General features: G+C 37.5%; 1 protein-coding gene and 1 long non-coding RNA gene across 2 annotated transcripts in view; one reads left to right on the top strand and one right to left on the bottom strand.

Annotated features, from left to right (window-relative positions):
• Nucleotides 1–398, bottom strand: part of LOC131144175 (glyoxysomal processing protease, glyoxysomal) — an 87,517-nt gene extending 87,119 nt beyond the window's left edge. The window contains exon 1 of the mRNA XM_058092625.1: nt 213–398. Coding sequence (XP_057948608.1) covers nt 213–331 — 119 coding nt within the window. The 5' untranslated portion in view covers nt 332–398. The remainder of the gene's footprint in view (nt 1–212) is intronic.
• Nucleotides 215–23,331, top strand: LOC131144176 (uncharacterized). Its single transcript, XR_009133746.1, has 2 exons — nt 215–740; nt 22,950–23,331. It is a non-coding gene; the product is annotated as an uncharacterized LOC131144176 (long non-coding RNA).
• The last annotated feature ends 3,466 nt before the right edge of the window (nt 23,332–26,797 follow it).

Here is a 26,797-nt window from a genome sequence, read left to right as displayed (position 1 = left end):
GGATCTTGGAAATTGATCAGGAAATGAAAGGAAAATGGTAAAGAAAAATTATTAGGATGTTTGATACAATGGAAATAAGTGTGAGAAAAAAGAAAAAGATGATTAAAATAAAGGTGGAAGAGGGAAATTTTATTTCCTCAAAAAAAAAAATGTCAGTAAATTGAAGGAAAAGCTAGAAAAAATTTATCAGGCTATTTCGGTTTCCTCCTCACTCCAATGCAAAACAATTCTTCCGTTCCCCATCCTCTTCCTCTTCCTCTTCCTCTTCCATCTGTTCCCCTCCTTCATCCTCTTCCTCTTCCTCTTCCGCCCATTCCCCGCCCTTTTTCATCTTCCTCTTCCTCTTCCTCTTCCGTTCTATTTGTCATGTTCCTCCTACTCTTTTGTCTTCCTCTTTCTCTTCCACCCTCCTCTTTCTCCTTCTCCCCTCTTCCATGGCTTCCCAAGGCAAATGGAATGGTGGTTCTGCTTCTAATCACCCTCCACCAATCTTGCCTCAAAGGAATAATATGTAGTGATTTCAGCCACTGATTCTTCAAAGAAATCATCTTCCAAGTTCTTCAAAACATCCACAAACTTCATATTCTAGCAAAGAATTTCAAAATGTTCAAAATCTTGCATCAAAGCCTCCAGCGTTTGGTTTTTGCCAAAATCTTCCACCAAACACCTTAGATCTAGGGCATTTGACTTCAAATCAACATCCACTTGAGGACATGAAAGTAGAAGAAGCTTTTACTAAGGTATCAATTAGTCATGTTTTCCATTTTACTATGATCCATTAATATATATTATATACAGATTGATTGTATGTACAATTTTTTTCAATTATTAGATTTTCTATAAATTACCATGAGTTAATTAGTTATATAATTTTTTGCACGTTGTTTGGTTATTATAATTGTTATTTTTTAAGATTCAGCTTTAGTTCATGATAACTTAGCAGAATAATTAACACCATAATATCCCGTCTTCCACATAAAAAATTTGTACCATTAGGAACATGTAAATAAATCATAACCAAGTGTACTAAAGATCTAAAAAAAAATTGAAAGTATGATGAGAATTAAATAAAAGTCTTTCCATTTTACTTAAGGTATAATAGGAGCATAATCTCTAATTTAACTCAATAAAAATTGGATGGACCAAAACTGAACACATGATGCCGCCTCTAGAGTATCTTAAAAAAGTTTTCCATAATTTGGAAGGAAAGGAATTGTAGAGCTTTTGATGGTGCTAATAGTTCTTTAAATATGATTTGGGGAGCAAAACACTGCTCATGGTATAGCAGGCAGCATTTTGTCAATAGTTTGTCTACCACTGATGTTTTTTTATGCAATTTCACCTTAAAGTCCTTCTTGACATAGGTATACTCAAACTCATTTTTGTTTCTAATATTTTTCCATCTTTCTGTAAAGCAATTGTGGTTAGGCTTTTGTAATAATCAAGTAGTTTCCTCTAGTTTGTTATGGAAGAGAGTTAAGTTTTTTACCATGCTTTCATATTTAATTGCTTAGCATTTGGTGTAGTTGTTGTAATATAATATGTGGCTCATATATTGAGTGAAACACATGTATAAAGAAAACATGATGCAAAAAACATAGAAGCTGGTGTGCAAAAGAAACAATCAATGGTTTTAGAGAGTTGCGTCGACTGTTTGCTCTCAGGAATAAACCGTTGATGGTTTTGCTCGATGGTTTCAAGTTCAAAAGAAATCAGCCGATGGCTTTGCAGAGTTATATCGATGATTGTTGCACAATTACTCAGTGCTGTCTTTTCAAATTTTGAATTGAGAAATTGAATAGGTTGGGTTTCTGGGGGAAAATCTCTGGGTTTTGAAGAGGGTTATTATATATACAATGTTGTATGTTGTAACTCAATGTCCTTTTAGACACAAGATAGTGAATCTTACAACCGTTTGCTCTCATGGACGTAGGCATTGCCGAACCACGCAAATCTTTTGTGTCATTGTTTTATTGCTTTCATATAATCTGTGTAACTGTGTTTTTCTATATTGTCCATCATTGGTTGTTGCATTGTGTGGTTCGATTTTTCGCTGCGCATTGATTTGCACAATAAATTGGTATCAAAGCGATTGGTTACAATGGCTCATGGGATTTCTTCTACAAAGTTTGATGTTTTCTAGTTCGATGGATCGGAAAATTTCGTACTATGGTAGAGGAGGATTATGGATATGTTAGTACAGCAAGGTATAGTGAAGGCATTATACAGAAGTTAATCAGAAGGCTTGAACAAAACTAATTGGAAGGAATTGGAAGTGAAGGTTGTGGCGACTATTAGGCTTTGTCTGGCTAATGACATATTGGATCACGTCATGGATGAGAAATCTCTGGTGGCAGTTTGGCAGAAATTGGAAAGTCGGTATATGTCCAAGTCTTTGACAAACAAGTTGTATCTTAAGCAGAAATTGTATTAGCTTAAGATGGCAGAAGGTTCATATTTGAACCAACACATCAATGTATTCAATTAGATTATAAGTGATTTTATGCCAGTTGATTTGAAGTTCAAGGAAGAAGACAAATTGTTGATTCTATTAAATTCCCTACCTGCGCCTCATACGTATGAAAATATGGTTACAACTCTAACGTGGGGAAAAGAAATCCTGAATTTAGAGGAGGCCACAAGCGCTCTGCTAGGTTTTCATCAGAGGAAGAAACCCGGTGATGAGATTTCACAAGGTGAAGGGCTTGTGGTGAAGAGTAATCAGGAACATGGAAAAAGCAAGTTCCAGAGCGGAACGAGTAACAATAAATCTCGGTCCTAGTCCAAGAAGAAGAAGGACATACAATGTTTTAAGTGCGGAAAAAAAAGGGTACATAAAATTGAAGTGTCCGAAAATGAAGAAGGGGAATGCATAAAATAAAGAGGGTTCTTCAAAATCAAATAATGTAGTGGAAGAAGGAGACTCATAAAGTAGTGATGGTTGTTGACTTTGGTGCAATCCCAAGAGGGGGGTGAATTGGTAGTTTAAAAATTAATCCCCTAGGTCAATCAACTAGCAGCAATATTACACAAACCTAAGGTCAAATTAGTGCGGATAAAATAAATCAATGTATATTTAGCGGAAATTAAACTACGCAAATAATCTAATTAAGCATGCAAGGGAAAGCAGTAAAGAGAAACAACACCAGAAATGTTATCAAGGTTTGGCAAACTGCCTACGTCCCTGCCTTGACTCACCATCACAAGGATTACACTAAAACTCACTTAACGGGTAGAAAGGCACCTGAATACAACCAGGTCAATTAGCACAGGGCTGACCTCAACCTTTACAACCAATCCTTCCGGGCTAGATTACTGCCCCTTCATACCACGCCTGGAATACAACCAATATTCAAAACAAGATGCGTACAAATATTATGCTTCTCAATCAAGAAAATTTGCACCGGTAATAATCAAAGCAAACCAATAATGTACGAATAATAAGTTCAATGGTGAATATGCGCAATCAACACTCAAAGTAAAGAATATCTCAAATTTAAGCACAAGAGTGTATCTACAAGCTAATCTTTGAAACTATGTTTAAATAAAAATCTCAATTACAATTTTAGGGTTTCAAAGATTTCCCTATGTATCCCCAACGGTTATAATTTTGCCCCTACCTATATATATGAGTTCATTTGCTCAGATTAGAAAGGGATTAACATTTTGATTAGCAACAAAATCCTCCGAAATTATTTAAAGCCCATTCTTTCATGCAAAGCCTATACACTCACATACTACAGGAACATTAAATAGATTTATTAAGAAATTAAGTGAAATAGATTCATAAAAAAAATAGATGACATGAATTGAATATTCAAAATGTTGCTCCCCCATATTAAATCAAATATCTAGAAAAGAGTAATTTAATAATAAAATTTTTTTTTTATAGAATAACTATTTTCTTTGATGTTGATTAACCACTGATGAAAAAATTCTCACAAATCCAAAAATATTACTTTAATAACACAGAAGAGTTCAAATTGTTTAGATGCACTATAACTGTAAAGTTATGTTATCTACACAAAAATTTAAAGCGTGCCCACAATAAACTCATGGCTTGGAAAATACCATGAGAGCAAGATCATAAAAAGCTAGATATATCATTCCATGAGAAGATAGATGATGATAGCCAAAATATTAGTCGCAACACTATCGTAGCTTTTGTAATGTTCGAAGGCCAAAAGATCACATACTTAAACCTTATGATGTTAGGCTGATTAACACCAACAACTTGAAATTAAAGTTCAAAAAATATGAAAATAAATAAATTTTGTTAGAATATAGAAGTAAGAAATGCCTATAGGCACCTCAATTTTAACCAGGTCTGCTTTAGAAAACCCAGTGTAATATGACCTGACTTTGAGTCCTGAACGAAACCTTTTTTTCAAAATTAGAGGCCTTAAGTCCCCAATTGAGTCCTTCCGATTTCAGGAAGTCAAGTCCCTAAAAAAAATGTCAAAATTTGGTTTGAAATTGAGTCTTGTAAATTTTTAATCCGAGTCTCGAGCTTTCGAAATAGAGTTTCTTAGGTTTTAAAATGGGTTATTAGATTGAGTCCCTTTGATTTTAACCAGGTTCTTTTAGTTGTAAAATTAATCTCTATTATTAGTTGAGTCCCCGTAATTTCAAAACCAACTTCCCTTAGGCTAGGTATTATGGTTTGAGTCTTAAAAGCCCAAAAATTGAGTCCTTTTGGTTATTTAACTTTAGTTGATTTCAAAATTAGTCTTCTTTTATTAGGTTTTCAAAATCAGGCCCCCATAATTAATGTAGAGACCCAAAGAATTATAGCAATTAAATAATAAAGAAAAATAAAGAAAAAATATATTTTTCCAAGGGGACTCAGTAGGGACTCGTCGACGAGCATGGAATATTCGTCGACGAGTGGCCTCTTGGGAACGTCGAGGAGGACACGTATCTCATTGACAAAGAGAAACAGAGAGAGATTATATCAGAGCCTGAAGCTCGTTGACGAAGGTTACGAGTTTGTCGACGAACTCCCTTCTTGGACTCGTCGATGAGGTGACGTGTCTCGTCAACGAGGCTGCACTTTATAAATATCCTAAAATCGGGATTCAGCGAGAAACTCACATGCAACCTCACTTTCTCTCTCTAAAATTCGCCCCTCTGATTTTTCTTTAGTTTCTGATTTCGATTCTTTCCTGTTCGATGATCAGAAGCAGTCACGTTACTCCTAGGAAGATTCTCTACAATACTACCAAATCAGAATTTTGATTTGGAGTATTTGAGCAACATCCCAAAATTTGGGTAAGTTGGTTATTTTAAGTTTTATAAGTTATTATGTATTTCTAAACTGAGGAGAATGTGTTGGAAGGTGTTATACTAGTATATGTTGATTTGTTGGGAAATTGGAATTTTAGGTTGTTGAGCTGGAAACACACATAGGAGTAGGTTTGGTAAGATTTGTGGGCTTCTCAGTAAGCCAGGTAAGGGGATACACTAAGTTAGCATTTTTCATGAAATTATTTATAAATATACAACATTTATTTTTAGAAATTATATATAGTACAGGGCTTGAAAATACTACCGTTGAACAGGAAAGATAGGTTTAATACATTTTATCAAAAAATATGATTTCAGATTAGATTATATGTTTAGAATATTATTCTTATTTTTGTGGCATGAGTATAGATTTCCATGAAATTATGTTATACTAGAATAATATAATTTTTCTAGAATAAGCAGGTTATGAAAATTTTGAGAAAAATCATGAAAGCAGTATAGAAACTATGGTTTAAATATTATGTTAAATAGTGCAGAAAATTTATGTTCATTAAGTTATGAAATGGTCGGCGTACATGCCGTGATTTATATGTTATAATATGGCCGGCGTAGATGTCATTATTTACGATCGGCGTAGATACCGTAATTATGTATGATATGTTAAAATTCATGAAAATATGATCATGTCAGATATTACTCAGTAATACGAAATAGCTATGTATCAGTAATATGAAATGTACTATATGTTATCAGACTCAGGATGACTTTGTTTGGTATTTAAGAGCACGGTACCATAGCTATACGTATACGTTCAAGTTTATGTTAGTGCTACCACACATCTCAGATAGAGTGTGAGAGATAGCAGGTGATGTGGCTTCAGTGTAGTGTAGATGTCCTCCTGGTAGTCCGGAATAGGTGGGACAAGCCCATTGTATTTACAGACTTATGTTGACTTATCGTGGTCAGCTAGCCATTGCTAGGTTCCGTTTTCAGGCCGCACAACCATGTCATGTGGGGGGGGGGGGGGTAAGACATGACATTAGCTAGCTATCCATCTTGGGTAATAATTCAGTGTTGTATAGTTATAGAAGATGTTTTACATGATTACAAAAATTGGTACGATATTTATTATGAAATTTATGATGATATGATGAATCATGTTTTGCTCAAAGTTTATACAACTTGTTTTTATCAGATATGCATATTATGTATAGTTCATATTTAAGTACGATAATACTCATTATGCCATATACTAATATTAGTTTATCTCCCTTACTGAGAAGTGTCTTATCCCAACATTACAAACATTTTAAGAAATCCATATAGAAGGGTGGATAGAGCTCTGCAGTAGTAGAAGTTCACTGAACTACCCTGTCAGAAGGGTAAGTAGTTGAGCTAGGGTCAGATTGGTTTTTGGGTTATTACCCTAGGATGCTTTTTGGTCTTTTTGTGGATATTTGTATATGTTTATGATAGACTCAGTAGAACTCTGATATTGTGTCTGGTGTTGTATGACATGTATGTAATTTATGTTTTCCGTTGCTTAGGTATCAGAGAGATATATCCTTAGTACCCATGGGTCCGAGTTGATCATGACTATAACAGTTTAGTAGGATATTAGAGTTATTATGTATGTGGTAAAAAAAACAATATATGGTCAAATAGGCTGGTCATTACAATTTGGTATTAAAGACTAGGTTGTTAGGTTTTGTAGACTTTAGAGTGCAGCGGAAACAATACCAAAGTATTGGAAAAAGGATTTGAGATTTTGTTCTGCAGTCTAGAGGTAGGACTTCCGTGATGGTTTCTGTGTTTTTCCTAGGGTGATGATTTCAGAAAAGACATAGTAAACTATTTTCAAGTTGTGTTTCTAAAGTGTAGAACTGAATCTTGAATTAAGTTAAGGATGTTAAGATAGTGGTTAGATATGTAAATTTTAAGGCTAGGGTCCTTAAGCCATATTTATTGTCTTTTTCCAGGATGAACCCTGGGGGTGTAGTGCTCATACGAGTGGTAGTTCAGGTGCAAGCGGAGTTGATTCAAATGCGGTATTAAGCAGTGTAACTCAGCAAGTCATGGCTGAGATTGCATGGAGCTCCAGGGAATAGGGAACTCCATTTGTAGGCCACGGGTGTACGATCGAGAAATTTACCAAGATGAATCCTCTAGCATTTTCAGGAGAAGTCGATCTTGTAGTCGCCGAAAGATGGATGCAGGAAATTAAGAAAGTATTGGCAGTGTTGTAGTGCACGGAAGAGTAGAGGGTCTTATTTGCTACTATAAGTTGTCAAAAAAGGTCGAGAGATGGTGGACTGTGGTAAAACTATTAGAGGAACAGAGGGCAATACCTATAGCTATGACTTGGTGCTGATTTAGAGAGTTTCTTTTCGATAGATACTTTCCAGCCACTACCAGGGGGACACCAAAGTAGAAGAATTCCTGAATTTGAAGCAAGGACAACAATCAGTTCAACAGTACGTGGTGAGGTTCATAGAGTTGTCTCGCTTCATCCCGTATATCATTCATGATAAGGCAAAGAAGCTTGGTAACAACCCTAAATTCCTTTACCATAAAATGAAATATAATAAATGGAAAAGTCAACCCAAACCCGTGGGTAACGGGGACACCTGTCAATCACAGCGGAAACCTAAGTAGCAGTAGATATAAAATCTCAATCATCCAACCATAGAGCATAATACCAGAGTTTACTATATCATCAAAATACTATTCTTATATACAATCTCCAAAAAGTCAAAATAACACTAGGATCATACAACAAAAATCCTCTGATCCGAGTTCAACGCTTACCATTCTAATAGAGAAGCTCCAATCACTCAATGGCGGCCCTGGCCTGCCGGTCTCTCAGGATTTCCTGAAAATCATTTAATGTTCAGGGGTGAGACACTTCTCAGTAAGGGAAAATAAACTAAATACAGCTGTATGGTAACATGAATATTTAATGTAATTATATATATACAGTACATTTCATATATCTGTAGACATTTAACATAACATATTGAATAATCATATGATTTCATAATAGTTGGCAAATCATATCGCATGTAAACATCTGTTATACTGATAATACTGAAAATATACCAGGATGAATAGCTAGCTGGTGTCATGTATTACCCCCCATGACGGGTTGTGCAGCCCGAAGGCAGGACCCGACAATGACTGGCCGACCACTACCGAGTCAAATATGTCTATAAGTATGATAGGCCCGCCACATCCTGGTCCGGATTGCCAGGTGGACGTCCACACTCTACTGAAAGCCACATCAACTATCCATCTCCCACCTTCTTGTGGGGTGGTTAGCACTAATTTGATCATAAACATCTTATCTATAAGCTACGGTACCGAGCCCTTGAACTGAACTAAACTAACATCTGGGTTCTGATAGCATATACATGATCATATATAATATTATTACGGCCTCGTTTCAAACATATCGTAATTACGGCCTCGTGCCGAACATAACATAATTACGGCCTCGTGCCGAACATAACATAATTACGGACTTGTGCCAAACATAACATAATTACGGTCTCACGCCGAAATCATTTCAGGTATATACATTCTGAAAATAAATCAATTATCATGTATTCGTCAAAATCGTCATAACATAACATATCTTTTCATAATACCTGAAAACATACTTTGCTCATAAAATCTTTCATATCATAACACGTTTCACGTAAAATAACATTCATGCCACACATGCGTTGTATAAAATCATACTTCTAATTCTAAAATCGTAATTTTCTAGCATCTCATACATACATATACATTTCAACATTATAGCAGTATTTCCCAAACGTACATTTCATCTATAATATACAAATATAGCATATGCTTTTCTAAAAATAAATTTACTCATAATTAATAATACTTTGCATGGAAAGTAACTGCTTTAGTTTATTCCCTTACCTGGCTACTAAGAAAGCCCCTAAAATTTCCTAGTCTAACCTCTGTAGGATTTCCTGATCAATACCCAAAAACTGAAAATTCCCAGCATTAAACTTCTGTATTTTCACATGTATGTCATTTCCTATAACTATTACAAGACCAAATTTGGCTCAAAAAGCCTTACCTCAACTCAGGGATAATTTCCAACTTGCTTTCACCAACGATCCGCTCTGGCAGATTTGGAGAGAACTTCCCCAATAGCGGTCCCAAAAATGTCGATTCGGCATAAATTTTACCCAAAAATGATGAGAAAGAGAGAGAGAGCCAAAAGGGAGAGAGAGAGAGAGAGAGGAAAGCTTGCTTAATAATGAAGTATTTTATATATTTATAGAACTGCATTCGTCGATGAGCCACGTCATTCGTCGAAGAATCCTTCAATAATTTTGTTGACGAAATTTAGTCCTCGTCGATGAAATTCAGTCCTCATCGACGAAATTCAGTCAGCTCAAAACCTCTCTCGGTATTTCTTCGTCGACAAAATTCAGTCTTCGTCGATGAATTTTCTTAAGCCCTCACCGACGAATACAAGACGAATCCCTTGTATTCATCGATGAGTCCCTGATGTTTTTCCTTCGTGTATTCCTTCCCAAGGTGCAATGTCATCGACGAAGTCGGCTTCTTCCTTCTGTTACTGTTTCCATTTCCCTTCCTCTTTATGATTTAAATCCCATTAGAATTCGGGTTGTCACATTCTCCTCTCCTTATAAAATTTTGTCCTCGAAATTTGCTATTCACATAATTCATCATCCCTTATTAGGAAAAATGGTCTACTTGTTTTATTACTTACCCTCACTTGTGGCGAAGGAATACCGTGGTTACAACTCAAGTTCTGGTTACATACTAACTAAAACATTACATGTACCTGCAAAAGAAAACTACATATTTACTCACATTTTCTAATTACATTTAAACTTCCTGAAATAATTATGAATATTTCTGTCTGATCTACTCCTCGAGCTCCTAAGAAGCCTCTTCTATCGCATGATTCCTCCATAAAACTTTTACCAGAGGAATCTTCTTACTATGTAGTTCCTGTTCCCTCCTATCCAGAATCTGCACTAGTACCTCCTCATAGACTAGCGAGTCACTGAGCTCTAACTCACTATAGCTGATAATATAAGAAGGATCTAGGATGTATTTCCTCAACATAGATACGTGGAATACGTCGTGAATTTTGGATAATGAAGGTGGCAAAGCTAGCCTGTAGGCCACCGGTCCCACTTTCTCTAAAATCTCAAATGGACCGATGAACCTAGGGCTAAGTTTACCCTTCTTACGAAATCTCATAACTTCTTTTAACGGAGCTATCTTCAAAAATACGTGATCACCCACATCAAATTCTAAATTCCTGTGGCGATTGTCAGCATAACTTTTTTGTCGGCTCTAAGCTGCACTGATTCTTTCCTTGATAAGCCGAACCTTATCGTATGTCTGTTGTACCAGCTCTGGTCCCACAACTCGCCACTCACCCATCTTTTCCCAATACATAGGAGATTGACATCTCCTACTGTATAGTGTCTCAAATGGTGCCATGCCAATACTGGACTGGTAAATGTTATTATACGCGAACTTCACCAGTAGCATAAATTGAGTCTAGCTACCCCCAAGATCTAATACACATGCATGAAGCATATCTTCTAGTGTCTGTATCGTCCTCTCAGTCTGTCCGTCTAACTGAGGATGAAATGTCGTACTAAATGATAACTGAGACCCCAGAGCCTCCTGCAAGCTCCTCCAAAATCGTGATGTGAATCACGGGTCTCGATCTGACACAATAGATACAGGCACCCCATGAGAACGAACTATCTCCTGAACGTAAATCTCTGCCAATCGACTGAAGGAATAACTAATCTTGATAGGGAGAAAATGGGCAGACTTAGTCAATCGATCTACTATAACCCAAATTGCATTCTGACTATGCGATGTCGACGGAAGCCCTGAAACAAAGTCTATGGAAATATGATCCCACTTCCACTTTGGGATAAATAGCGGCTGCAACTGACCCGCTGGTCTCTAGTGCTTAACTTTTACCTGTTGGCACGTCAAACACTGGGGTACATACTCGGCAATATCGCTCTTCATTCCACTCCACCAGTAAAACTTTCGCAGATCCTTCTACATTTTTGTACTATTGAGATGAACCGTATATAAAGATCTGTGAGCCTCATCTAAAATCGTCCTCTTAATGTCAATATCAGAAGGAACACATAGCCTGGAACAGAACCATAAAGTTCCGTCATATGAAATGCCGAATTCCTCTCCCTATCCACTCTGCACCCTGTCAATCACCTCTACTAACTCTAAATCTTCCTTCTGGGCAGCTTTAATTCTTCCCTACAGAGTAGGCTGTACCACTAAGCTGGCAATACATACTGGAGTATTACTCTCTATCAATTCAATGCCAAGTCTCTCGAGATCCATCATGATTGGACGCTGGATCTCCATAGCTGTCAACGCTAATACTCCAGACTTCCTGCTCAGTGCATCAGCTACCACATTTGCTTTTCCTGGGTGGCAACTGATAGTGTAGTCAAAATCTTTAATCAACTCTAACCACCTTCTCTATCTCATGTTCAATACCTTCTGGGTGAAGAAATACTTTAAGCTCTTGTGGTTAGAGAAAATCTCGCACTACTCACCGTACAAATAATGCCTCCAAATTTTTAATGCGTGGATCACTGCAGCCAACTCAAGATTGTGGGTAGGATAGTTCTTTTCGTACTTTTTCAACTATTTAGACACATATGTCACTACCCAGCCATGCTGCATCAACACACAACTAAGTCCCTTCAAGGACGCATCACTGTAAATAGTATAACCCTCACCCCCAGATGGGATGATCAATACTGGCGCAGTGACTAACCTCTGCTTCAACTCCTAAAAACTCTGGTCACAGCTATTGTCCCATTCAAATCTAGCATTCTTCTTTGTCAGTCGTGTCAAAGGTCCTGACAAAGCTGAGAACCCCTTGAAAAAACAACGATAATAACCAGCTAACCTCAAGAAACTCCTAATCTCCTAGACGTTCCTTGGTCTAGCCCAGTTCACCACCGCCTCAATCTTACTGGGATCTACAGAAATTCCGTCTCTTGAGATAACATGCCCCAAAAACACAACTTTCTCGAGCCAGAAGTCACATTTACTGAATTTGGCATACAACTTCTTCTCTCTAAGTATCTATAAAACCCACCTCAAATGCATCTCGTGCTCCTCATAACTCCTTGAATAGACTAGTACATCATCAATAAAAATAATAACAAACTGATATAGGTATTGGTGGAAGACTCTATTCATCAAGTCCATTAATATCGCAAGAGCATTCGTCAAACCAAATGGCATAACCAGAAACTCATAATGCCCATATCTGGTCCTAAAAGTCATCTTCGATACATTTTTCGCTCTTTCCTTTACCTGATGGTAACCTGACCTGAGATCGATCTTCGAATACACCCGTGTACCCTGGAGCTTGTCAAACAAATCATTGATACGGGGTAGAGGATACTTGTTCTTGATGGTCACCTTATTAATCTCTCTGTAATCTATACACATCCTTATAGAACCGTCCTTCTTCTTTACAAACAGTACTCGAGCTCCCCATGGTGATACACTAAGTCATATGAAACCCTTATCAAGAAAATCTTGCAACTGATCTTTCAGTTCTGCCAACTATGTCGACGCCATTCTATATGGTGCTTTAGAAATCGGCGCTGTACTTGGAAGTAGATCAATGGGAAAATCTACTTCATGATCAGGCGAAAAACCTGGTAATTCATCTGGGAACACGTTTGTAAATTCTTTCACCACAGGCGTATTAATAAGCTTTAATTCATTTTTTGACATTTCCTTTACAAAAGCCACAAATCCCAAACAGCCATTATGGAGCAGCCTCCTTGCCTGAACAGCTGAGACCATCTGAGGTAAAGATTGCACTCGTGACCCTGAAAATCTAAATTCTGGTTACCCTAGAGGTCTGAATATCACTTCTCTAACACGACACTCTATAATAGTAGAATTAGCCATTAGCTAATCCATGCCGAAAATAATGTCAAACTCGTGCATATCCAATACCACCAAATCAGCAGATAAAATCTTCCCCTAAACATCAACTGGACAACCACAGAGCATCCTACTACATCTCACTACTGATCCGGTCGGTGTTGCCACTAACAGTTCAACATCCAATGATTGTGTTTCCGTCCCACATAATTTAACACACCCCAAGGACACAAACGAGTGTGTGGCACCAGAATCAAAAAGTGCAATAACTTTAAATGAAAACACATTAACAGTACCTGTCACCACGTCACCGGTCGCCTCAACGTCGCCCGGTGTCAAAGCGAAAACTCTGGCTGGGGCCATATTCCTCTACTGGCCTCCTCGTGGCGCCTAGTAACCTCCTTGTGTAGGTCTAGGAGCAGGAGCAGCACCAATCTGTGTTGGACACTCTCTCATCATATGTCCTAGCTCCCCGCACCTGTAGCAGACACTTAGCTTGGCACGACACTCTCCCAAGTGCCTCTTCCCACAAGATGGACAAGCTGGAGATGGCTGCACACCCTGGAAATCGCGATTCCTGGTCCCCTGTCTTTGGTCTCTATAATAGCCACCTCTCTTCCATGAACCATGTCCAACCCCCTGCTGGGAACCAGAAGGTGTGGATCTCTTCTTCTGCCTCTGCTCCTCTGCCTCCAATCGCTCACCAATCTCGGCTATAATGGCTTTATCCACTAGCTCAGCAAAATCCTACAACTTCAGAATCGATACCTCCTAATAAATTTCTCTCCTCAGGCCTCTCTCAAACTGTCGTACCTTCTTCGCTTCATATGGAATGATGTATGGGGCGAAGTGAGATAGCTCGATGAACCTCACCGCGTACTGCTGTATTGATAGCTGTCCTTGCTTCAGATTCAAGAACTCCTCAATCTTAGCCTCCCTGGACAAGGCTAGAAAATACCTGTCGAAGAATATTTCTTTAAATCACTCCCATGTCATCTCCATATGTATAGTCTTCTGCTGCTCTAAAAGTCTCACTGCTAACCACCACCTCTTGGCCTCCCTAGTCAGTCTATAGGTGGCAAACAACACCTTCTACTCCTCTGAACACTGCAGCACTGTAAATATTTTCTCTATCTCCTGCACCTAGTTTTCAGCAACTACAGGATCTGTCCCTCCTGAGAATGCTGGAAGACTTATCTTAATAAACTTCTTAATCGAACTATCGTGGCCTACTGATGGACCACTCGGTTCCTTCGAACTCTTGGCAATTTCTACCATAACCTGCTGTGCCATGCTGCGTAGAACAGCATCTGAATCACTACCCGCAGCGCCTGAGGGTCTAGCACCCTCACTCCCACTGGCGTGGGCACTATTGCCACCAGGTCCATCTTGAAAGACAAATAACTTAACTCAAAACCCCTTCACCATACATATCACTCAACTCATATGCTATTTTCTCGTAGATGATTCATCTCTCCTCATCTTAATTCAAGGCTCAATCATGCAACCTAGATACCCAATCCGACGATAGTTTACAATGACTTTCCTGAATTGTCACCCTAGGAAAATCATACAAACCACCACAGAAGTCCTGCATCTAGCCTACAAAACCAGACCTCGAATCCCTTTTATCCTATACTCTCGTATTATTACTGCTGCACTCTAGAGTCTACAGAACCTAGTATCTTAGGCTCTGATACCAAATGTAACAACCCTTAATTTCTTAATATAAAATGAAATATAATAAATGGAAAAACCAACCCGAACCCGTGGGTAACGGGGACACCTGTCAATCACAGCGGAAACCTAAGTAGCAGTAGGTATAAAATCTCAATCATCCAACCATAGAGCATAATACCAGAGTTTACTATATCATCAAAATACTGTTCTTATATACAATCTCCAAAAAGTCAAAATAACACTAGGATCATAAAACGAAAATCCTCTGATCCTAGTTCAACGTTTACCCTTCTAGTGTAAATCATTTAATGCTCGGGTGAGACACTTCTCAGTAAGGGAAAATAAACTAAATACAGCTGTGTGACAATATGAATATTTAATGTAATTATACATATACAGTACATTTCATATATCTGTAGACATTTAACATAACATACTGAATAATCATATGATTTCATAATAATTGGTAAATCATATCGCATGTAAACATCTGTTATACTGATAATACTTGAAAATATACCCAAGATGAATAGCTAGCTGGTGTCATGTATTACCCCCCATGACAGGTTGTGCAGCCCGAAGGTGGGACTCGACAATGGTTGGCTGACCACTGCCGAGTTAAATATGTCTATAAGTACAATGGGCCCGCCACATCCTAGTCCGGACTGCCAAGTGGACGTCCACACTCTACTGAAAGCCACATCGACTATCCATCTCCCACCCCCTCGTGGAGTGGTTAGCACTAATCTAATCATAAACATCTGATCTATAAGCTATGGTACCAAGCCCCCCTGAACTGAACTAAACTAACATCCGGGTTCTGATAGCAGATAATACATGATCATATATAACATCATTACGGCCTCGTGCCGAACATATCGTAATTGTGGCCTCGTGCTGAACATAACATAATTACGGCCTCGTGCCGAACATAACATAATTACGGCCTCGTGCCGAACATAACATAATTACGAACTCGTGCCGAACATAACATAATTACGGCCTCGCGCCGAAATCATTTCAGGTATATACATTTTGAAAATAAATCAATTATCATTTATTCGTCAAAAACGTCATAACATAACATATCTTTTCATAATACTTGAAAACATACTTTGCTCATAAAATCTTTCATATCATAACATGTTTCACGTAAAATAACATTTATGCCACACATGTGCTGTATAAAATCATACTTCTTATTCTAAAATCGTAATTTTCTTACATCTCATACATACATATACATTTCAACATTATAACTGTATTTCCCAAACGTACATTTCACCTATAATATACAAATATAACATATGCTTTTCTAAAAATAAATTTACTCATAATTAATAATAATTTGCATGGAAAGTAACTGCTTTAGTTTATTCCCTTACCTGACTACTGAGAAAGCCCCTAAAATTTCCTAGTCTAACCCCTATAGGATTTCTTGATTAATACCCTGAAATTGAAAATTCCCAATATTAAACCTCAGTATTTTCGCATGTATGTCATTTCCTATAACTATCACAAGACCAAATTTGGCTTAAAAAGTCTTACCTCGACTCAGGGATGATTTCCAACTTGCTTTCACCAACGATTCACTCTGACAGATTTGGAGATAACTTCCCCAGGAGCGTCGTGGTGACTTCGGATTGTCAATCCGGCGTAAATTTGGCCCAAAAATGATGAGAGAGAGAGAGAGAGAGAGAGAAAGAAAGAGAGAGGAAAGCTTGCTTAATAATGAAGTAAAAATCCAAATTTTCTATATTTATAGAACTGGATTCGTCGACGAGCCACGTCATTCGTCGACGAAATTCAGTCGGCTCAAAACCTCTCTTGATATTTCTTCGTTGACAAAATTCAGTCTTCGTCAACGAATTCTCTTAAGCCCTCATCGACGAATCCCCTATATTCGTCGACGAGTCCCTAATGTTTTTCCTCCGTTTATTCCTTCCCAAGGTGCAATGTCATCGACGAACGCTTCGCATTCGTCGACAAAGTCGGCTTCTTCCTTCTATTACTGTTTCCATTTCTCTTCCTCTTTATGATTTAAATCTCATCAGAATTTGGGTTGTCACAAAGACAATTTGAAAGAGGGTTGAGGTGTGAAATATATAAACAGGTAGCAGTGTTAAAAGTGCAGGATTTTGTTGAGTTGATAAAGAGAGCAGTTGTGGCAGAGGCCAGTGAGCAGATGAGTGTAGAGGAGCAGGGACAAAAGAAGAGGTCCACACTTTTAGGTTTTCAGTAGGGATCCAGTCATGGCCCATGGAGGATAGGTAATTACGGCGGAGGATAGGTAATTACGGCAGAGGATAGAGGCAGGAGACGAGGGGTCTTGAGGCTTAAGGTATGCAGACCTACCCAGTCTGTCAGACGTGTGGAAAGAAACATCTGGGAGAGTTCTGAGCGGGAGAGGCATATGTTATCGTTGTGGTGGATCAAGACATTTAGTACAATATTTACCAACACCACCTGGTATCGCTCTTATTCCCAAACCTTACCGGGAGGTTATTAAAAGCCCCATGGAGGCCAGCAGAGGAATGTAGCCCTGGCGAGGGTTTATGCATTGACGCTGGGAGGTGCTGAAACCGCAAGCGATGTCGTGATAGGTACCCTCACTGTTTTATCATGTCAAGCTATTATTTTATTTGATTTGGGTGCCACCCACTCTTTTGTGTCTGTGGTATATATTAAAGTGTCTGGTATTGAGACACATATATTAGATGTTGAATTGTCAATAGCTACATTGATAGGGTTAGTGGTAAAGTGTTGTAGGGTGTTTAAAGGCTATCCAATAATATCTAGGGAAGAGTGTTACCACCTGATCTAATTGTGTTGGACATGCATGAATTTTATGTAATACTAGGTATGGATTGACTGGTAGCTAACTATGCTAGTATCGACTATCATTTGAAAGAAGTGATATTCGGACCACTAGGAAAGCAGGAATTCAGATTTGTGGGGTCATAGGTGTGTTCCTCGCCTCAATTAGTGTCAGCTATACAGGTGAGAAGACTACTCCTGGACGAATGTCAGAGGGTTTATAGCCTATGTAAAGGAGGTGGCAGAAAATGAACTGAAGCTTGTCAGTACACCAATGGTAAAGGAGTTTCCAGATGTTTTTCCAGAGGAACTACCCGGGTTGCCTCCCGACCACGAGGTAGATTTTTCTATCAATTTACTTCCAGGGACAGCATCGATCTTTGAAGCTCCTTATCTAATGGCTCTAGTAGAATTGAGAGAATTAAAGCATCAGTTGCAAGATTTATTGAATAAAGGTTTTATCAGACCTAGTGTATCACCATGGGGAGCTCCAATCTTATTTGTGAAAAAGAAAGATGGGACTATGAGGATGTGCATATATTATAGGGAAATAAATAAAGTAACAATTAAGAACCAGTATCATCTACCTCGTATAGATGACTTATTTGATCAGCTTCAAGGTACACGAGTTTATTCAAAGATTAATCTACACTCTGGGTACCATTAGGTAAAAGTCAAGGCAGAGAACATCTCTAAGACAACATTCTGTACTCAGTTTGGCCATTATAAATTTTTAGTCATGCCATTCGGACTGGAGAATGCTCCTACTGTATTTATGAATTTGATTAACAGAGTCTTTCATTAGTATTTAGATCAATTCGTTGTGGTTTTCATTGATGATATACCGATCTACCCGAGGAGTTTTAAGGAGCATGAGACGCACTTAAGGCTAGTACTTTAGATGCTCAGGGAAAAGAAATTATATGCCAAGTTTAGTAAATGTGAATTCTGGTTAGAGAAAGTTGCTTTTCTGGGGCATATCATATCAAGAGATGGAATCTTAATAGATCCTAGCAAGATAGAGCCAGTGGTGAGTTGGGTTAGGCTGAGGAATGTTCAGGAAATTAGGAGTTCCTTGGGACTGGCAGGTTATTACCGTCAGTTTGTAGAGGGATTCTCAGGATTATTAGGGCCTTTGACGCAATTAACAACAAAGAATCTTAGGTTTGAATGGGATGACAATTGTGAGCAGAGCTTCCAGGAATTGAAGCAAAGGCTCATCACTACACCAGTATTGACCATTCCATTAAGAGGTGATGGTTATGTGATCTATAGTGATGTGTCTTTGAAAGGGCTCAGATGTTTGTCGATGTAGTAGGGTAGATTTATAGCATATGCTTCTATAAAATTGAAAGAATATGAAAAGAATTATCCTACCATGATCTAGAATTGGCTGCAGTGGTTCATGCATTGAAAATTTGGAGGCATTATTTGTACAGAGAAAGATGTGAAATATTTTCAGACCATAAAAGTTTAAAGTACTTCCTCACGTAGTAGGAATTGAATATGAGACAGAGGAGATAGTTGGAACTTATTAAGGATTACGACTACACCATCAGTTACCATCTAGGGAAAGCAAATGTGGTGGCTGATGCTCTAAGCTGGAAATCAGGAGAAGCAGCACAGTTAACAGCAGTAATTCAGCACCTGATCCAGATGAACTTGGAGAGGCTTGGTGTGGAGCTAGTAGAGAGTGATTCTCAGGCATTTATTGCCCACTGGGTGGTACAACCTACTCTACAAGAAAGGATTAAAGCGGCTTAGAGGGATGACGCAGAATTAGCAGAGTTGATAGCTAAAATGCAAGATGCACAGGGAGAGGAATTTAGTATTTCAAATGACAGAGCTTTGAGGTTCTGTACTAGGCTGTGCGTGCCTGCAAATGTAAATATCAGAATGACAATCCTAGAGGAGGCACACAGGTCCTTGTATACAGACCATCCTGGCCATACTAAAATGTACAGAGATCTTCGAAAATCTTTTTGGTGGAGTAGTATAAAGAGGAAGATAGCTGAATTTGTGCTGCATTGTTTGACGTGCCAGCAGATGAAGGCTGAGCACTAGAGATTGATGGGACAGTTGCAGCCACTTTACATCCCTAAGTGGAAGTGGGACCATATTTCTATGGATTTTGTGATAGGTTTACCGCCGGCATTGCATGGGCAGAACACGATTTGGGTAATTATAGATAGACTAATGAAGACTGCTCATTTTATTCCTATTAAAGTCAATTACTCCATGGACAGGCTATTAGAATTATATATTCAAGAGATAGTATGATCACATGGTGTGCTAGTGTCTATAGTATCAGACCGAGACCCACATTTTACGTCATGATTTTGGAGGATCTTGCAAGAAGCTATGGGGTCTCAATTATCATTTAGCATGGCATTTCATCCTCAGATTGATGGGAAAACAAAGAGGACGATCCAGATCCTTGAGGATATGTTACGCGCATGTGTGTGTGTGTTGGATTTCAGGGGTAGTTGGACCCAGTATATGTTGCTGGTTGAGTTTGCGTATAATAACAGCTATCAAGCCAACATAGGTATGACACCTTATGAGGCATTATATGGTAGGAGGTGCCATTCTCCATTATACTGGGATGAAATGGGTGAGAGGTAAGTTTTGGGACCAGAATTAGTGTAGTAGGCATATGATAAAGTCCGACTTATTAGAGACAGAATCAATGCAACTTAGAGTTGGAAGAAAAGTTACGCTGATACTCACCGCCAAAAATTGGAATTTGATATAGGAGAGCATGTGTTTCTGAAAATCTCACCGCTGAAGGGAGCTATGAAGTTTGGGAGGAAGGGTAAGTTAAACCCTAGGTTTATTGGCCTTCTTGAAATACTTGAGAGAGTAGGGTCAGTTGCCTATCAGTTAGCCTTACCACTAGCTTTATCCAGAATACACAAGGTATTTCATGTTTCCATGTTAAGGAAATACATCTTCGATCCCTCCTATGTGATCAACTATGCAAGGATAGAACTCAGTAATACTTTGGCATATGAGGAAACACCAGTGCAGATTTTGGATAAGAAAGAACACGAATTACGTAATAAGAAAATTCCATTAGTAAAAGTCCTATGGAGGAATCATGCAGTGGAAGAAACTTCATGGGAGCTCAAGGAGCAAATACGACAATAATACTCGCACCTATTTAGTGGAGACTAGTGGTACTCAGAAAAGATCAGGTAAGTAAGTAATGTTTCTTTTGCAGGTTAATCAATACATGTATTAGTTTATATTTTGGTTGGTTATGGGAGAATTTTGTTTAGTTATTGTAATCTCCCAGAACCATATATGTAACCACGGTATTCCTCCGCCGTAAGTGAGGGTAGGTAATTAAATAAGTAGCCTTTTTTTCCTCACGGTATGGTGTATAGTATGGATAGCAAATTTCGAGGATGAGATTTTTACAAGGAGGGGAGAATATAGAGACCCAGAGATTTATAACAATAAAATAATAAAGGAAAAGAAAGAAATAAAAAAGGATTTTTCCAAGGGGACTCAACGGAGACTTGTCGACGAGCATGGAATATTCGTCGAAGAGTGGCCTCTTGGGAACATCGACGAGGAGAAACCGAGGGAGATTATATCAAATCCTGAAGCTCGTCGATGAAGGTTACGAGTTTGTTGACGGACTCCCTTCTTGGGTTCGTCAATTAGGTGACATGTCTTATCGATGAAGCCGCACTTTATAAATATCCTAAAATCGAGATTCAGCGAGAAACTCACATGCAACCTCACTTTCTCTCTCTAAAATTCACCCCTCTAACTTCTTTCTAGGTTTTCAGCTTAGATTCTCATCGGTTTGATGACCGGAAGTCATCACGTTACTCCTGCGAAGATTCTCTACAATACTGTCGGATCAGAATTTTGATTTAGAGTATTTGGGCACCATCCCAAAATTTGGGTAAGTTGGTTATTTTAAGTTTTATAAGTTATTGGGTGTTTCTAGACTGAGGGGAATGTGTTGGAAGGTGTTATACTGGTATATGTTGATTTGTTGGGAAATTGGAATTTCAGGGTGTTAAGCTGAGAACACACACATGAGTAAGTTTGGTAAGATTTGTGGGCTTCTCAGTAAACTAGGTAAGGGGATAAATTAAGTCAGCATTTTTTGTGAAATTATTTATGAATATACAACATTTATTTTCAGAAATTATATATGTATAGTACAAGGTTTGAAAATACTGTTGTTGAACAAGAAAGATAGATTTAATACATTTTATCAAAAAATATGATTTCATATCAGATTATATGTTTAGAATATTATTCTATTTGTGTGGCATGAGTATAGATTTCCATGAAATTATGTTATACTAGAATATATAATTTTTCCAGAATAAGTAGGTTATGGCAATTTTGAGAAAAATCATGAAAGCAGTACAGAAACTATGGTTTAAGTTTTATGTTAAATAGTGTAGAAAATTTATGTTCAGTAAGTTATGACATAGCCGGCGTAAATGTCGTGATTTATATGTTATGATATGGCCAGCATAGATGTCATGATTTATATGTTATGACATAGTCGGCATAGATGTCGTGATTTGCGATCGGCATAGATGTCGTAATTATGTATGATATGTTATAATTCATGAAAATATGATCATGTCAAATATTACTCAGTAATACGAAACAGCTATGTATTAGTAATATGAAATGTACTATATGTTATCAGAACTAGGATGACTTAGTTTAGTATTTCAGAGCACGGTACCGTAGCAATACGTATAAGTTCAAGTTTATGTTAGTGCTACCACACATCTCAGATAGAGTGTGGGAGATGGCAGGTGATGTGGCTCCAGTATAGAGCAGAAGTCCCCCTGGTAGTCCATAATAGGTGGGACAAACTCATCGTACTTACAGACTTATGTTGACTTAGCGTGGTCGGCCAGCAATTGCTAGGTCCCGCCTTTGGGCTGTACAACCCTGCCATGTCGGGGGTAATACATGACATTAGTTAGCTATCCATCTTGGGTAATAATTCAGTATTGTACAATTATAGAAGATTTTTTACATGATTATAGAAATTAGTACAATATTTATTATGAAATTTATGATGATATGATAAATCATGTTTTTCTCAGAGTTTATACAGCTAGTTTTTTATCAGATATGCATATTATGTATAGTTCATGTTTAAGTACGATAATATTCATGTTGCCACACATTAATATTAGTTTATCTCCCTTACCAAGAGATGTCTCACCCCAGCATTATAAATATTTTAGGAAATCCAGATAGAAGGGCAGATAGAGCTCTGCAGCAATAGAAGTTGACCGAACTACCCTGCCAAAAGGGTAAGTAGTTGAGCTAGGGTTAGATTGGTTTTTGGGTTATGACCCTAAGATGCTTTTTGGTCTTTTTGTTGATGTTTATATATGTTTATGACAGATTCAGTAGAACTTTGGTATTGTGTCTGGTGTTGTATGACATGTATGTAATTTATGTTTTCCGCTGCTTAGGTATCAGAGATGTATGATAGGTATATCTTCGGTACCCATGGCTCCGAGTTGATCATGACTATAACAGTTTAGTAGGATATTAGAGTTATTATGTATGTGGTAAAAAAAAAACAATTTATGGTAAAATAGGCGAGTTGTTACAATTAAAGTCTTCAAAATTTTTAATCAAGTCCATTAAGCTTTAAATTTTGTCCTTTTTTTGAAAATCCATTTTTCAATTTCTTTAATGTGAGCCTATTAATTTTTAAATTGAGATCTTCGAAATGTTAGGTCTTAAATTGTTTATTGATTAAGGTGTAATCCCAAGAGGGGGGGTGAATTGGGTATTTTAAAAATTCTTTGAAATCTTATTCACCACTTAGTCCCTTTATCTAAATGTAACCAATTACTTATCAAGTTCGTGTGAAATTATCCAACAAACATACATGCAATTTAAGTAATGAAATGTAGTGCGAAAAGTAAAGAGATAAGGGAAGAGAGAATGCAAACACAGTTTTTACGAGGTTCAGCCAACTCGGCCTACATCCTCGCCTTGAGCAACCCACTCAAGGATTCCACTATAATCCCTGCTCCTTAAATTGGGACGGAGCTTCCCTTACAATCCGCTGCTTACAAAAGGTACAACTTCCTCCTACTCCGTTGCTTACAAGAGATACAACTCTCTCCTCAAACTCGGTTCACAACCCAAATTGTGAATACAATGAAATCTATAAAACACTCAAAGTTGCTTCCAACAAAGCTAGTGAGTACAATTCAAATTCCTAATACATAATCATATGATGAAATTTGAGGCTCAGAATGTATGAAACGATACAATCGTTTATGAATGATATGTTTCAACATGCAAATTCTGTTTTATCAAATCCTCCAAAATATTTGTATGACTAGATTCTAGGAAGATACTTTCATCAGATTTCACATCAAACTTTCCTAGATGCTCATTGTCTTTAAGCACAAAACATTTACAGCCAAAGACATGAAAATATGATATGTTTGGTCTATGACCATTCCATAACTCGTAAGGAGTCTTATTAAGTGATGGTATAATCAGAACTTTATTTAGAACATAGCAGGAGGTATTCACTGCCTCAACCCAGAAGTACTTAGGTAATTTATGTTCGTTAAGCATAGTTCTGGCCATTTCTTGTATAGACCTATTCTTCCTTTCAACTACACCATTTTGTTGTGGTGTTCTAGGGGCTGGAAAGTTATGGGTTATCCCTAATGAATTGCAGTAGTCTTCCATGCCTTGATTTTTAAACTCTCTACCCCTATCACTTTGAATTTTAGTGATAGTATATCCTATTTCATTTTGGATTTTCTTGCACAGGTTTATTAATTGTTCACATGCTTCATCTTTGTGACCTAAGAATAGTACCAATGTATATCTTGAGAAATCATCAACTATGACAAATGCGTATGATTTTCCTCCTAAATTCTGAATTGGGTTTGGACCAAATAAGTCTAAGTGTAGCATTTGGAGTGGCCTAGTAGTGGAGATTTTGTTCTTCTTCTTAAAGCTTGTTCTTGCTTGTTTTCCTAGTTGGCATGCATCATAGATTTTATCTTTCACGAATTTAGTCTTAGGTAGTCCCTTATCTAATTCTTTCTTAACAAATTTTGAGATTAAATCCATGTTTGCGTGTCCTAGTCTCCTATGCCAAATTCAACTAATTTCATTTATAGCAGAGAAGCATGTCACACTCTGTGAGGTCAAGTTATCAAAACTGGCGGTATATATGTTTTCATAATGCTTAGCAATGAACAATATCTTATTATCAGATTTGTGTTTAACAGTGCACTTGTCATGTTCAAAAGATACTTTGTAACCTTTATCACACAATTGGATTGTACTCGATAAGTTGTGCTTTAAACCATCTACAAGTAAAACATCATCGATAATTAATGACGAATCATTACCAACTTTATCTACACATGTGATCCTTCCCTTAGCATTATCTCTAAAAGTGACAAATCCTTCATCCCTGGGTGTGATGGATGTGAATTTCGCTTTATCCCCGGTCATGTGACGCGAACATCCACTATCCATATACCATCTGTATTTTAAGAATGATGATCTTAAGTATATCTGCAAGACACAATCAGACAACTAGTTTTGGTACCCAAATTTTCTTGGGTCCAGGGGGGTTAGTACTATGTTCTCCTTTGACTCTCCATACTTTCTTAATTTTGACATCTTTATTTTTGAAAGGACAATCAAATTTTATGTGACCCAACCTCTTATATTTAAAGCATGTAATATTTTTATGATAATCCTTAGTTGGAACATATGATTTTGACTCTTTCACAAAATATCCCATGTAAAGATGTTTTTGTTTTAGATTTTCTTTCCCATTAAAACCAACACCTTCCTTTTATAGGGAATTTATTTGACTTCCTAGGAGCTTTTCAAAATTATTTTATCTTTTAGTGAATTTGCAAATAATCTCAGATTTATCTTTCAAATTTTTTTCTAACTCCTCAATTTTCAAATCTTTGTCTTTTATGAAAGATGCATAAGATTCATTTTGGCATTCAACTAAACTTGAAAGTTCTTTGACTTTACTTTTCAACTCAGAAATTTTCTTTGTTTTCTTTTCAAGCATTTTAATAGAGTATAGGTATTCTTGTTTCAGTTCATCATATGAAATCATGTCGTTTTTATTTTAAGAATCACTAGAATAATATGAAGATGATGAGAATGATGATTGTACCTCAAGGTCATCATGTGCCACTAGACACAGATTGGCAATCTCGTCATCGCTGGATTCAAATTCTAAATAGCTTGTGTTGTGCGTATCCTAACCGACTTTCAGCACCTTCTTCTTTTTCTTGGAGGCTTTCACTAGCTTGGAACATTCGGGCTTGATGTGTCCAACCTCTCTGCAGTTGTAGCATGTAGGTGGATCTTCCTTTTTTTTCTTCATGCTTGACTCTCCTCATTCTGATTTTGAGTTTCAGAATTTTCTATTGAATTTCTTATTCTTCTTCAAAAACTTCCCGAACTTCTTTGTTAGCGAGGCCATGTCGTCCTCTGATTCTGAGTCACTTTCCTCACTGGAACTGTGAGATGTTGCCTTAAGCGCTGTGGCTTTCATTGCTTTGCTTTATTCATTCTTCCTCTCATTTATTGACAGCTCATAGGTGATGAGCGATTCAATGAGTTCGTCAACCGACATCTCCTTGAGATTTCTTCCTTCTGCTATAGCCATAACTTATGCTTCCCACACTAGAGGTAGCCCCTGAGTATTTTCCTGATCAACTCATAAGTAGGGTAAGTTTTTCCAAGTGCATTTAAAGAATTTATGATGTGTGTGAATCTAGTGTACATGGATTGTATAAATCCATTATATGTTATTTTAAATGCTTCATATTCACTGGTGAGCATGTCTATCTTGCTGTCTTTTACTTCCTTAGTGCCTTTATATGTAACTTCAAATTTTTCCCAAATTTCTTTAGGCGAGTTACATGCCATTACCCTATTAAATTCATTTATATCTAATGCACAGAAAAGTAAGTTCATCGCAGTAGCATTTATTTGTACTGATTTCCAGTCCTCTTCAGTATATCCATCTTCAGTTTTAGGAACATTTACCTTATCAATTATTTTCATG

The sequence above is a fragment of the Malania oleifera genome, chromosome 12 (assembly GCF_029873635.1).
Source record: "Malania oleifera isolate guangnan ecotype guangnan chromosome 12, ASM2987363v1, whole genome shotgun sequence".
In the NCBI taxonomy this organism is placed as follows: Eukaryota; Viridiplantae; Streptophyta; class Magnoliopsida; order Santalales; family Ximeniaceae; genus Malania; species Malania oleifera.
This window is presented reverse-complemented; position numbering and strand designations above follow the sequence as displayed.